Here is a 13,705-nt window from a genome sequence, read left to right as displayed (position 1 = left end):
AATATTGTTTTCTGAACCTACAGAAATCTGTTTCAGCAGAACCACCACACAGATGCTTATTGATCACATTGCTTGTTCAAATACTAGTTCAGATACTTGACTAGATCTACGTTCTAAAAGAAACAGCCCTGCTAAAAAATCAGAGACCATTAAACGTTTCTATTGGCTTCTTCCAATAGCTACTAATGGTATTTTATGTTTTCCCGATGGATTGATATCACAGTGTAAAGGATTCTAATGGTTTAACAGGTGTTCTGGGGATGTATTTTGATAGTGCCCTAATGGGATCAAAAGGTATTCTTTAGGAAACTAGTGATTTCTAATAATAACTCCTAAACCATTAGAATGGTGTTTTTCAGCAGGGAGACAGTGTGTATCTGTATGAGAAACAGAGATAAGGACTCCTTATGGCATGTTAGAGCATAAAATTAATCAATATGATCGAAAGATATTATAACATGTGAACCAAATGACAACAGCGATGATCATGCTATTTATTTTGTGTAATTCCATTAAACAAAACAAATAATACTGTAGTTGACTGATATTACAGATGGTGCCAGTAACTTTGTAATGCTTTATTGTGTTTTCATCTATAAAGACAGTTTTAACCAGTGGTGGACTGTAACGAAGTAAATGTAATCTGTTACTGTACTTGTTTAGTTTTTTTTTTCATGTATCTATACTTTACTGAAGTTTTTCCATTTTTGATGAGTTTTTACTTTCATGCCACTACATTTCACTTAAATTTCATTTAAACTGTCTGCCTTTAGTGTTTTGTGCTTATGATCATTTTAATAGACATCAGCGTCACCTATTAAAGACATTCTATTAAAAGATTGGTTTACCAAGAGAGGCACTAGAGTATTTTCACCTAAAATGAGTTCATGAAGTTAGTCTTATTACAAAAATGATAACAGGACATTAGAGCCATAATTAATCTTTTAGTACTTTTACTTTCAATACTGAAGTACATTTGAAGGTAAATACTTTAGTACTTTTACTCAAGTGGAAGTCTAAATGCAGGAACTTCTACTTTTACTGGAGTAATATTTTAACTCTACTTTAACTCAAATACATGGTTTGTGTATTTCGTCCACCACTAGATTTAAGGCCTGCATTTGTCACCTTGAACAACTGCTATCTGTGCCAATAAGAATTATGGGCTAACTCCGTATCTCTCACCCCAAAAGGAATTTTGCTAAATGAGTGTCAAACAGTCTTAAAGTTGAGATGAGCACCCACTAAAATAGCAGAACAAAGCAGAGTGACCAGTGAGAGGGCAGGGACCCACAGTGGTAGAACATTAACAGACAGATCGTTGTCATAGTGCAACGGTAAATCTCTCATGGAAGTGGTGACATCACACTGCGATGGTATATATATTCACACAAGCATACAACATACCTCAGACAAACAGGTACCAGAAACTGAAGAGGACCCTGGGATAGAACAGACATTTGGACAATCTTGGACTGTCATTGATTACAGCTTGAAAAAAAACTGAAACATGTGTTCTGGGAGTTTTGCTAGGTGCTTGGGGATCACCCTAATTCCTCTGGCTATCCTTTGTGTCCTCTGCAACATCCTGCTCTTCTTCCCTGGAGGCAAACCTGCTGCAAAGAATGAAAACATTACGGATGAGGTCTGGTACTTTGGAGGAATACTGGGCTCTGGTGTACTGGTGAGTGAGCTGATCTGTTAAAAAAAAAATGTTGGGATTTGCTGTAAAAGTATTAGCAAACAGGTCTTTTCCAGTCATATAAATCTGCATGAAGAAAAAGTGCATAGTAGATAAATGATAATTATCAAATTGTACAGTTTTTAGGAAAAAAAAGAAAAACAAAATTACATTCTGTCTGAAGCCAGTGTTAACTTGAATGATTTCAAAATGTTGTGTTTATTCTCTTTTTTTACTTTCTATCTTTTCTACTTTCTACTTTTTCTACTCTTTCTACTTTCTACTTTTTTACTTTCTATCTTCTATCTTTTTTTATTTAAAGATGATCTTTCCAGCGCTAGTCTTCCTGGGCATGAAGAACAATGACTGCTGTGGCTGCTGTGGCAATGAGAGCTGTGGAAAAAGATTTGCGGTGAGGAGTCTCTCACTCTCTCTATCTCCCTGACAAACCCACTTCTCACCATCACTTGCCCACTCACTCAGCTGCGAAAAACCACACTTAGGCAAAACTACTCAGATGCCAAGGGTTCACTGTTCACATGATGCTTTAGAAATCACCATTATTAACTCTGTTAAGTGCAGGCTTAGGCTTAATTTAGGTCTGGAGAAACTGACACACAAAGCTTTTCTGTCATCAATGACTGGCTTTTCTGGTAGCTTATTGTCTGTTTTTTAATTTCTCTCTAGATGTTCTTTTCTGTCATCTTTGCTGGAGTGGGGCTTCTGGGAGCTGGTTATTCTTTCATTGTGTCAGCGGCTGCCATCAATCGGGGACCCAAGTGTTTAACACTTATCAATGGCTCATATGTGTACCCATTCGTTGACGGGTAAGTACATTAAACAGTAACAGTAGTAATGTAGGGTAACAGGTAGTTTCAAATGATGTCAAAAACAGAAAAACTGTTTTTACTCTGAATTTTTTAATTCTGAAAATAGTTTGTATTTACTTTAATATTTGTAATTACTATTAATTCATACTGACACCTCTGGCTCAGACATACATAACTGTAAGATATTTTTGGAGAATTTTATTTTCTCTTTTTTTCTAAATGCCTGTTTTATTCTTTTAGTAACTACCTGGGCAACCACACTCTGTGGGAACTGTGCTTGGAGCCTTCAGGAATTGTGACATGGCATTTGACGCTCTTCTCCATGCTGCTGATTATGGGCTTGGTACAGGTGGTGCTGTGTGGGTTCCAGGTCATCAACGGCCTGATTGGAACAGTCTGTGGAGATTGCTGTGGATGCTGTGGGGTAAGATGAAACACTTAGCAATCTGTTACTACTTATGAAGATCTAAAGAGACACACCTGTACCTAAGCCTCTACGCAATGGCACAGGTACACAAAACAGAAAAGTTGCTTTGATTCTCTTGGTTACATACAAGCTTAGAGGTCTTCCTGTATTAGATAGTGTACATTTATCATTAACAGTTACACAGCAAAACCAACAGTATCAAAACAACTTTTTTCAGTTAACTGTACAGGTCATGTACAAGGCTGCTACTGTACAGCCGATAGATTTTTTTGTGACGTTGTTGTGCACTGACTCAAACAGACTTTTTTATCTTTTCTCCCACAGGGTGGAGATTAAAGCCTTCAGAAGTAACAAGATTTAACATGAGAATAATATGTTAATAACAATGTTAAATGTTTTTCTCCCCCACTTTCCCTTCCAAGTCCAGTTTTCTATTTATACTGTTCATATTGTTCATTCTCTTATATCTCCCCTCTATTCATGTGCATATTTTGCTTGAGGCAAAAGAGAAAGCTAATGAAGGCAAAAGAGAATTCTAATATTCATTTTAAATATTTTTTTTAAAATCCCTATCATTTTGATTTTTGTTTGCTTTTTTTTTAAAAACTGCAAAAGTATTTGGAATCTAATTTATACGCTGCTTTTTACACAGAATGACAGCACTTGCTGTATGTGAAATTGCTGTATGTACTGACACTAATATTATAGAATGTGAAAATTATACATTTGTTTGAATACCTGGTACCAAATATATTCTTCAGTAATAAAAATGAATAAAAAGTAAAACATAGAGATTGTCTTCATTTTCACTCATCAAGTCTTGTTCTTCAGGCAAAACAGGAAACAGTAGTGCCAGAGAAGCAGAGTGATAGGACAGGATGTGGTAGTCCCTTTGGGGGATTCCTCCAAAGGCCTGAATTTTGAGAAGAAAAAAAACAACAACAAAAAAAAATCATCTGGCCATCTTCAGTAGATTCTGACTACACAAAAGACACTACTTAGTCTTTAAAAGCTTTGGAAAATCTTATATGTATTACTATGAAATACGCTTTCAAAAATAGAATCTAAGCACGTTCTAATGACCGAGTTACTGGAACTGGGCTTTCTAATTTGATTAATGATTGTAATTTTAAAACTTTGTTCCACACTATTCATATCAATAAGCAAAACACTGTTAGCCAGCTACACTATGTAAATATTGACTTTTTCCCTTGTCCCTTACAGTTAAGCCTTTGTGTTGCTGTTTTATTATTCGATTTTACAAGGGCAATGATGTTCCTCTTTATGACAGAAGGCACACTGCCAGTATTGCACCATAGAAAACATTTATGGGAAGCTCAGCAGCAAAATGTGTGGTCTTCATTAGGCCTTTAATCAATGGCAAGATATTCTTTGTTAGCAGGAGACTGCATAATAATAGACAGCACATGACCTCTCAGCAGATGAAATGGTGAGTTATTCATTGTCTGAACAAAGTGCTTAAACTGCATGTGACAAAAGTAACTATGATAACCGGCCATAAAACAGTATGTTGATTAGACTTTTATGTGCAAACATTCAATGCATTTTACTTTGAGATCCTGTTCAAAAACGCTTTGCTTCAACTTTAATTCACATGGGGACTTCACCGGCATATACATGATTATGGTGCCCTCTGGAGGACAGTAGTATAACAACAGCAATAGAAAATAACTTTGGGGCGGGGCATTATAGAATATATATGCAAAGCATGCTAGTATGAATTAAAGCCCTTTAAATTAAGCACATTAAAGCCTTTGAGCCTGAACAGTAAATAAAGTCAAATGTGAATCAGCAATTTTTCTTCCGTGCTGCTAATCCAGATTGCGTACCGCAACCCTATCTGGAGTAGCTGTTAATGATGTAGATGTTGATGATGACGATGATGACGACTGTAGGGGTGGGATGTGGCCGGGAGGGGGGAGAGGGGTGGTACAAGATATTGTTGGTTAGTATGATTTTCCCCTCAACCCCGTGAAAACGTTTTCGAGTGAACGCATCATTCTCTCATGAAGATTACACGAAAAAACAATCGTCTTTTGGGCAGCATGATAAGGTGAATTGTGCTTAATGTTACTAGGTACATGAACAGCCAAGGTACAAGGTACTGTAGGCATACTTCAGGTTGACTTTAAAACAGCAAAACATACACAAATACAATCCATTTGTGGTAACACCATTTATTTTTTTTTCCTCAAGAAGTTACACGTCATCGTCAGATATTTCTTTGTGAGGTTATAGATCTCAGAATCATCTCCATACTTCCCCCAAATACAGTAAACTGCCATTTTGTTTCAGTGTGTATGTGGGTTTTCCGAGCCACAACATGCTTTTAACCAGCATGCTTTTAATGTCCACATACCCTGGATTCTAACAAAACCTCCCCATGCTACTGTTGCTAAGCAGCGTGCTATACAACCATGTTAAACATAATGCTACAGAAAACTGCCAATTCCATACCACTCAATAAACTACTCAAAAACAACGTGTTCCACACCACGTTTCATGGCCACTCAGACTGTGGCCTTTATTCATTTTCATACCCATGTTCACTCTGAAAGACACATCACGAAAATGTATTGCTTTAACATGGTCAGATGATCAGATGCGAACACCATGCCCATTGATGACCTGTATGCCACAATCTCCCTTAATCCTCAAGCATCCTCTGCTTTAGAGCCCTGGAATAACACCTCATTACTTGGAACTACTTGGAAGCCACTCAGTAGCTGCTCTTTGTTATGAAGGAACTCAACTGCTCAGCTGTTGACCAAAGGCTCAAAACTGTTTCACAAAGTGAGACGCTGAAGAAAGGGGACATCTGGGTTCCTGCATGTACTCACTCTTCTTACCCAGTACTTAACCATTCGATCCTGTCTGAAGGATGTCATGAGCTCAGTTTGACCTACAATTACTCCCTACCAAAACCCCACAGATTCACCTCTCACCCCCCACCCCCCTCACTGTCACCAGTATACAAAATAACAATATGCTGCTTAGTCACTATATGGTGGGTCTACATGCCACCAAAGCTAGGAATAGAAAACAATTTATTTAACATCCAATACAAAAACATTAGGCTGATATAGAAAATGTCACTGGATCAGTTGGGCTTAAGAAACAAAGCAAGATCATCTTTTCACCCATGCTGATCCAGTTTGAGTGTTCTTTCAATCCCCCAAACTCAGACTCAATAATCTCTGGCTTTAGAAAATACTATTTTGTTGCATACTCCCTGCAGATACTATGGAAAACTGTTCACCACTGCACTGGAGGCAGGTCCTACTATGCCAAAGACCATCAGAAAGCCTCACAGTACAGTGAAGACACACAAAGCAGGAACCTTATATGAAAATCTTAACTTCAACATTTAAGATCTAACTCAATCCCTCACTGATTTGTAGTGCTTTGAAATTTCAATTTCATAAAAAAAATCTAAAACTCTAATAAAAATCATAGCTCTTGATAAATACTAAAATGCAAACTCTATATCAAAAGTCATAAAATGCACCAGATGCCAAGTGACACATCTAGGGTATATTACAGTTTAAAAAAGGAATACTGTAGCAGTACATAAAAAGTACATGGTATAAAATGGATGTCTACAAATGCACACTGTCGCATTTCAGAGGCATGAGCTTACTTGATACACTAGCTAACGGTAATCAGCTTGAATACAAACTTGGAAATGCAGACAAATTATTGCTTCTTTAAAAATTTAACTGACTACAAAGTCACAACTTAAAGCTTTTAGAGTCATGATGAATACAGTAGGAAACATATTTGGTATCTGTAAAGAAAAGGAAACCAACTTTGTTCATAAGGCCGCTTAGTTGAACAATAAAGCACCCCAATGTTGAATTGGCTGATGTTTCTGCCAACATCACTGAAGCCTATACACTCTCCATTTTATAGCGGAGACAGTAGCTCCCTCTGCTGGTGGCCATCAAGTGTCACTGAACACCACCTGACAGCCACACTCACTCTATGAATAACCACATTTCCCATTCATGTCCATAGACAGAGGAATGGCATATTTGATCGACCTACACACAGTGGAGGTAAAACTCTACTTTATCCTACAGTATATACAAAACAATCCAACTTTTGTTCTATTAAGCACACTCTACCTGAACAAATTTGATTGACACATGCTCTTTTTTTTGTTGTTCTTAGGCTGAACACTTTGGTTTATATTGCCCTCTTTGCTCAGTATTTCAGAGAAAATTTCAGTGACCAGGAGTGGTCAGAAATGGAGCAAAATAGACATGTTACAAATAAGAGAGCTGGGAGAGACTGATTGAATTAAAATCCATAAAGGTAGCACAGGTGCTAAAAGTCCTTAGCCTTTCTTTGGCCTGGCACAACTTTAGAGCCAGGTGAGAAAGGGCTCATTCTTGTTCAGGACAGACTCCACATCGTTGAGGATGGGCATGAGGTCTGTGCCCTCCAGAGTGCCCAGGTCTACATTTGTGCCTGGCATGGAGTCAAGGAAGTCAGGGAACCGGCTTTGCTGAGGCACGTTCATGTTGACTGGCACCATGCTGTCTCCTACAGATAGAGGTGAAAGCCAGTTTGGTTAGTCTCAAATTCCCTTTGCCTTTGCTTATAAAACCATATGAAATGTCCTAAAACATCAGATTTTCATACAAATCCTAAAAGTAGATAAAGAGAACCCAGTTAAACAAATGACACAAAAATATTATACTTGGTCTTTGGTTCATTGAGGAAAATGATCCAATATTACAATATTACATTTGCGAGAGGCAAAAGTACGTTTCCGCTAACTGTTGATCAGTCCTGCACACCGGCTTGGAGGAATTTTAGCCAATTCCTCGGACCAGAACAGCTTCAACTCTGGGATGTTGGTGGGTTTCCTCACATTAACTGCTCGCTTTAGGTCCTTCCACAACACTTCGATGGGATTAAGGTCAGGACTTTGACTTGGCCATTCCAGAACATTAACTTTATTCTTCATTAACCATTCTTGGGTAGAACGACTTGTGTGCTTAGGGTCATTATCTTGCTGCATGACCCACTTTATCTTGAGATTCATTTCATGGACAGATGTCCTGAAATTTTCCTTTAGAATTCTCTGATATATTTCAGAAATGATTGTTCCATCAATGATGGCAAGCCGTCCTGGCCTAGATGCAGCAAAACATGCAGAAACCATGATACTACCACCACTATGTTTCACAGATGGGATAAGATTCTTATGCAGAAATGCAGTGTTTTTTCTATTTCCAAACATAACACTTCATTTAAACCAAAAGGTTCTATTTTGGTCTCATCTGTCCACAAAACATTCTTCCAATAGCCTTCTGGCTTGTCCACGTGATCTTTAGCAAACTGCAGATGAGCGGCAATGTTCTTTTTGGAGAGCAGTGGCTTTCTCCTTGCAACCCTGCAATGCAAACCATTGTTGTTCAGTGTTCTCCTGATGGTGGACTCATGAACATTAACATTAGCCAATGTGAGAGAGGCCTTCAGTTGCTTAGAAGTTACTCTGGGGTCCTTTGTGACCTTGCCAACTATTACATGCCTTGCTCTTGGAGTGATCTTTGTTGGTCGACCACTCCTGGGGAGGGAAACAATGGTCTTGAATTTCCTCCATTTGTACACAATCTGTCTGACTGGATTGGTGGAGTCCAAACTCTTTAGAGATGGTTCTGTAACCTTTTCCAGCCTGATGAGCATCAACAACTCTTTTTCTGAGGTCCTCAGAAATCTCCTTTGTTCAGGCCATGATACACTTCCTGTTCTTTAAACAAAATAGGTTGCCCACTCACACCTGATTGTCATCCCACCTGACTCCAAATTCACCTTCAAATTAACTGCTAATCCTACAGGTTCACATACTTTTGCCACTCACAAATATGTAATACTGGATCATTTTCCTCAATAAACAAATGATCAAGTATAATATTTTTGTGTCATTTGTTTAACTGGGTTCTCTTCATCTTCTTTTAGGACTTGTGTGAAAATCTGATGATGTTTTAGGTCTATTTATGCAGAAATATAGAAAATTCTAAAGGGTTAACAAAGTTTCAAGTACCACTGTGTGTGTGTGTGTGTGTGTGTGTGTGTGTGTGTGTGTGTGTGTGTGTGTATATATATATATATATATATATTTATATATACACACATACATAAACACATATACATACATGCACACACTTTTCAAATTAACTTATGGTGAGAGACTACATTGATGACTACATTTGATACAATTCACTTTACCTGTGTCCATCTCCTCCATGTTGTTGAGGAAGTCCTCAGGAGTAGTGGGGATGCTATAGCAGCCCAAGCCCAGGCCACTGTCTGTGCTCTGCTCACGTGAGTGGTATGGTCCACTGTGGAGGAGGAAGTGGGGAGAGGGTGGGAGAAGCATTCACTAAACAACAAGAAACAATTGTCATGACCAGTCTCATAGCCACTTGTCCTCTGACAACTACTCCACAGAGCCCTCTCCCCTCGTTAGTATTTCTGCCAAGTCCAGTCAAGCATCAAAACTTCCCCATACACTAGAAAGGCCATGAAAGAGGCTAGTGTGGCTGTAGCAGTGTACACTGAGGAATAGTCCACAGTTTTAAAGCCTGGAGCACAGAGCTAGAAGAAGTAGGCCAGATTCAGCATTAGGTCTGAATGAGAAGCTTTATAGGAAGTGGATGGCTTTCACTGGAACACTCTGACTTGGAACATACTCCGAGAGCACAGAAGAAAATTTGATTCACTGACGATCCCAAAAGACACTTGGGCCCAATCCCATTTCAGCCCTCCCCCTACCCCTTAGCCCTCAGCCCTCTGTTTTGCACATTCGTGTCTAGGGTCAGGGTTTCCCAATTATTGTTAAGATAGAGGGAAACGGCAAAGTGTTAGGGTTACATGGCCCTCCAAACAGAGGTTTTTCAGAGACTCCAAACTGAATGTTATCGAACAAAAAAAGAAAAACTGTCAAGATGGCTGCTCAAGCAACCAGGTAAAAGCCACAAATGTATTTTCTCCATTAAAAAATTACAATAACCATGTATTATCTCAGTTTAATGTCGTTTCAATGCATCATGGTTGTTTTCTTCATAACAAGCACAAAAATCGGTAATAGCATGGTAATGTCTCGGTAGCTAGCTAGCTAACTTTCCCATTACACCTTAAATAGTCCAGCAGTGTTGACGCCTGAAGCGCCAGAACATAACTGCTGCACCATTTAAGGTGGAACAGGAAAATTCGAACAAGAAGCTAGTGAATATCTGATTTCAGCTTCATATAACCAAAGAATTATCGGTGGGTGATAAATAATTGCCCCCCTCTTTGAAAGCTCATGATTCCCTAAATGTAACTAAAGCCCAGCAGTGAGGAGCTGAACTTTAACATCTTCTGCTGTCACTGAAGACGGGCCGGAACGCCTACAGTGTAGCGCTAGTAGCTGTTAATGTTTTGTTCTGAAGCCATGTTTTTTTTTTTTTTTAATTTTTGTTTATTTCAGGGTCCCATTTCATATAGCAAGATTTCAACCACTATCCCTTGTAACTCAGTTCCAAGGGGTTATGGTGACATTCAAAAACAAGGGGTAGAGGTGAAAGGAATAAATGGGATTGGGAAATCTATCATTTTGTTGCCTAGCTATGTCTAGTGTGGATGTAGCACAGCATTACCAGCAGAAACATAACTGTCTGAAAGACCAACTTAAAGATTTGATAAGAAACAAAGCTTGCCTGTTCAGGAAAGGGTCTGAGCCACTGCTAGGCATGCTGCCCTGGTTCATCGGAGCTGGATTGATGGCAGGAGCCACGGACGCCATGTTGTCTGAGTCCATGGGCATCTGTCTACAGAGCGCCACCTCCTGAGGGAAAAGAAACACTGTAACCTGGTTTCAATGCATGATATGAATCTGTCTAACTTACTTTTACACAGCACAAGCTCAACTTTAGCATCCTCATATTTTGCTAATTGGTGTTCAGAAATGTGTTTAGAAGATTTTAAACCATTAAAAACAACATTGGCATGGTGGGTAGCCCGGTCACCTCACAGCAAGGAGGGCCATGGTTCGAGTCCCCGGTCAGGCGACCACGGTCCTCTCTGTGTGGAGTTTACATGTTTTCCCCGTGTCTGCGTGGGTTTCCTCCGGGTTCACTGGTTTCCTCCCAGAGTCCAAAGACATGCAGTCAGGCCATTTGGACATGCTAAATTGCCCCTAGGTGTGAATGTGTCTGTCTGTCTACCCTGCGATGGACTGGTGACATGTCCAGTGTGTATCCTGCCTTTCGCCCAATGACGGCTGGGATGGGCGCCATTGCCCACGCCCCGCCCCCACCCGCGACCCAGAAAGAGAAGCAGCTTAGAACAATTTTAGAGTCCAAAGCATCATTTGCTGTAAAAGCATGCATGATGACAACAATTTTATCAAATATTTAGAGACAGACTCTGAGCTGACCCTGCAGCTCAGAGGGTGTTTTCAACCAATCAGTTCACAAGAGAGCAGTATGTGTCTATGTGTATGTACATCTCTGCAGGTAACAGGATCTCCATGTCACCTTGGGCTCTCAGCCTGGCTGACTCATGGCAGGTATGCAGCAGTCCAGGTAAATTTCCCTTACCAGCTCATATATTGCATCTGTCCTGCAGCACATGCCATTGTAAAGTGTCAGTTTAAGATAAGGATGAATTCTCACAACAGACAAAACATATTTATGTAACAGGATTTTGGGCTGCAAAGTCTGAGAGCAGAAAATTTCATGTCCCTGCTATGCAGGAACAGTGACTGTGAAAATGTGTTTCATGGCACCATTTGTGAATGTGCTTTAATTGAACTCAGTGCTATGTTTTTAGGGCGTAGGCCACTAGATGAACAGCTGCAGGACTGCAGTCCTGAGGAAAAAAAAAAAAAAAAAAAAACAGTGGAAATCTTCCAGTGCCAAAAGTTGACATGACTTGACTGACTCATCAATTTTAACATAGACAGGCCAGGAAAAAACACAGATGTTTTCACCTTCCCTCTCCCTTCTCTCGCTCTCTCTCCCACTCTCAAAAAAGCTTTTGTGGAAAGTTCTCTGTCTAAAAAGAAAAAATTTGCCTTGGTGTAGTATGTAAAAATACATCCAAAGAACGTCTGGGTGAGCTAAACATCTTCGGTGTGAGTTAACACTACAGGACCTCACAGACTGCCAATTTGGCAGCCTTTTCATAAACAGTCCCACTGACAAATCACTGATGCTCAGTATAAACACTCGTCATGTAAATCTGCCCTGTTTCTCTGTTATGGGCTAGTGCTGTGCACCAGGTGCAGCAAGAACAAAATGTACCCACCACCAGACCACCAGGGGGCACCAAAACAGATTACCCAACCCTTGTGGCCAGTGAGGGTGAGGGGTTCAAGTCGAGGTAGAAAGTTAACACAAACAAGGCCTTTTTCACTCACAACCTTCTCTGGAAATAACTTAGACACATTGCTGCTGTTAGGAACAAGTGTTAGCAAGGAGAAAGAGGGAGGAAAGGAAAGGAAAGATGACTGACTAAGTGATTGCGATTAGGTCTCTCCTGTCCTGGGCTGCATAAACAGAGGGGAGACTTCAACAGGATGCCTGCAGAGCACACAGCAGAGGGGTAGCACTGACTCTCCAAACAAAAGGCATGTGGCTCACATGTTTTTATTGGATGGGGCTCTGTGCTTTTCTCCCTCAGACTCTAAGCCACCCCCTTTCCAGGCATTGCATGTTGTCTGATAACATGAACTCAAAGTGTGTGAAGCACACCAACACAAACAGTGTACTTATCAAAAGTGTAGGGAGTAGAGAAAGACATCCCACTCTTTGGCTTAAAAGAGCCTCAATATTTTTGGTTACTATACAATGACAGAATATACATATACATACATATATCCCACATCTGTATTTTATGGGACTAGCACAAACAGCAGGCTTCTATAAATTATTCTTAAAAACAATAAAGCTGTTCCATTTTCATCAGTGTTTTAGTTTTTCAGCTGTGCTAGATGCATGTTTTTCATCCATCAAAGCACAAGCCTTTATAACCAGTTGCATGAGTGAAGTGTAAAATTCTATAGAGTAATAATTATTTTATTGGTCCCCACATTGTATCCAAAGGTAACCTCTTTGTTTCTCTCGTTACCATATGAAATCAAAAAATTTTGTCAAGAACACCTATGAAAACAAACAAACAAAAACAAACACACACACACAAACACACGCACATATATATATGGTTGGTGTAGTATATATATATGGGATAGTGTAGTGTGTATAATTATAATATAATATAATATATAATATATTATATTATATATATATATATATATATATATATATATATATATATATATATATATATATATATATATATATATATATATATATACACACACACACACACATACATATACACACATACATATACACACATACATACATACATACATACATACACACACACACACACAACCCCAATTCCATACGATGATTTAACCTACATTCAACTGAATACACTACAAAGACAAGATATTTAATGTTTAAATGGATAAACTTTATTGTTTTTTGCAAATATTCACTCATTTTGAATTTGATATCTGCAACACATTCCAAAGAAGTTGGGACATGGACATGTTTACCACTGTGTTACATCACATTTCCTTTTAACAACACTCAATAAGCGTTTGGGAACTGAGGACACTAATTGTTGAAGCTTTGAATGTGCAATTCTTTCCCATTCTTGCTTGATGTACGACTTCAGTTG

At 39.1% G+C, this 13,705-nt stretch overlaps 2 protein-coding genes across 4 annotated transcripts in view; one reads left to right on the top strand and one right to left on the bottom strand.

Moving 5' to 3' along the window:
• The first annotated feature begins 1,398 nt into the window (after positions 1–1,398).
• Positions 1,399–3,724, top strand: tm4sf4 (transmembrane 4 L six family member 4). The gene is made up of 5 exons (XM_017717871.2): positions 1,399–1,684; positions 2,004–2,093; positions 2,369–2,508; positions 2,752–2,935; positions 3,263–3,724. Exons 1-5 carry the CDS (start codon positions 1,511–1,513, stop codon positions 3,272–3,274), a joined length of 600 nt encoding a protein of 199 aa, XP_017573360.1. The 5' UTR covers positions 1,399–1,510; the 3' UTR covers positions 3,275–3,724.
• Positions 3,725–5,116: 1,392 nt separating this feature from the next.
• wwtr1 (WW domain containing transcription regulator 1) overlaps positions 5,117–13,705 on the bottom strand; it is a 41,668-nt gene continuing 33,079 nt past the window's right edge. The window contains exons 5-7 of one of the 3 annotated variants that reach the window (XM_017717855.2): positions 10,672–10,796; positions 9,200–9,312; positions 5,117–7,507 (exon numbers count right to left, since the gene is read on the bottom strand). In XM_017717855.2, the coding sequence (XP_017573344.2) occupies positions 7,326–7,507; positions 9,200–9,312; positions 10,672–10,796 (420 nt within the window). In that variant the 3' untranslated portion in view covers positions 5,117–7,325. Of the gene's footprint in view, positions 7,508–9,199; positions 9,313–10,671; positions 10,800–13,705 lie in introns of all 3 variants that reach the window. The other 2 variants (XM_017717853.2, XM_017717856.2) reach the window with 2 other exon arrangements.

The sequence above is a fragment of the Pygocentrus nattereri genome, chromosome 15 (assembly GCF_015220715.1).
Source record: "Pygocentrus nattereri isolate fPygNat1 chromosome 15, fPygNat1.pri, whole genome shotgun sequence".
NCBI classification, from domain to species: domain Eukaryota; kingdom Metazoa; phylum Chordata; class Actinopteri; order Characiformes; family Serrasalmidae; genus Pygocentrus; species Pygocentrus nattereri.
This window is presented reverse-complemented; position numbering and strand designations above follow the sequence as displayed.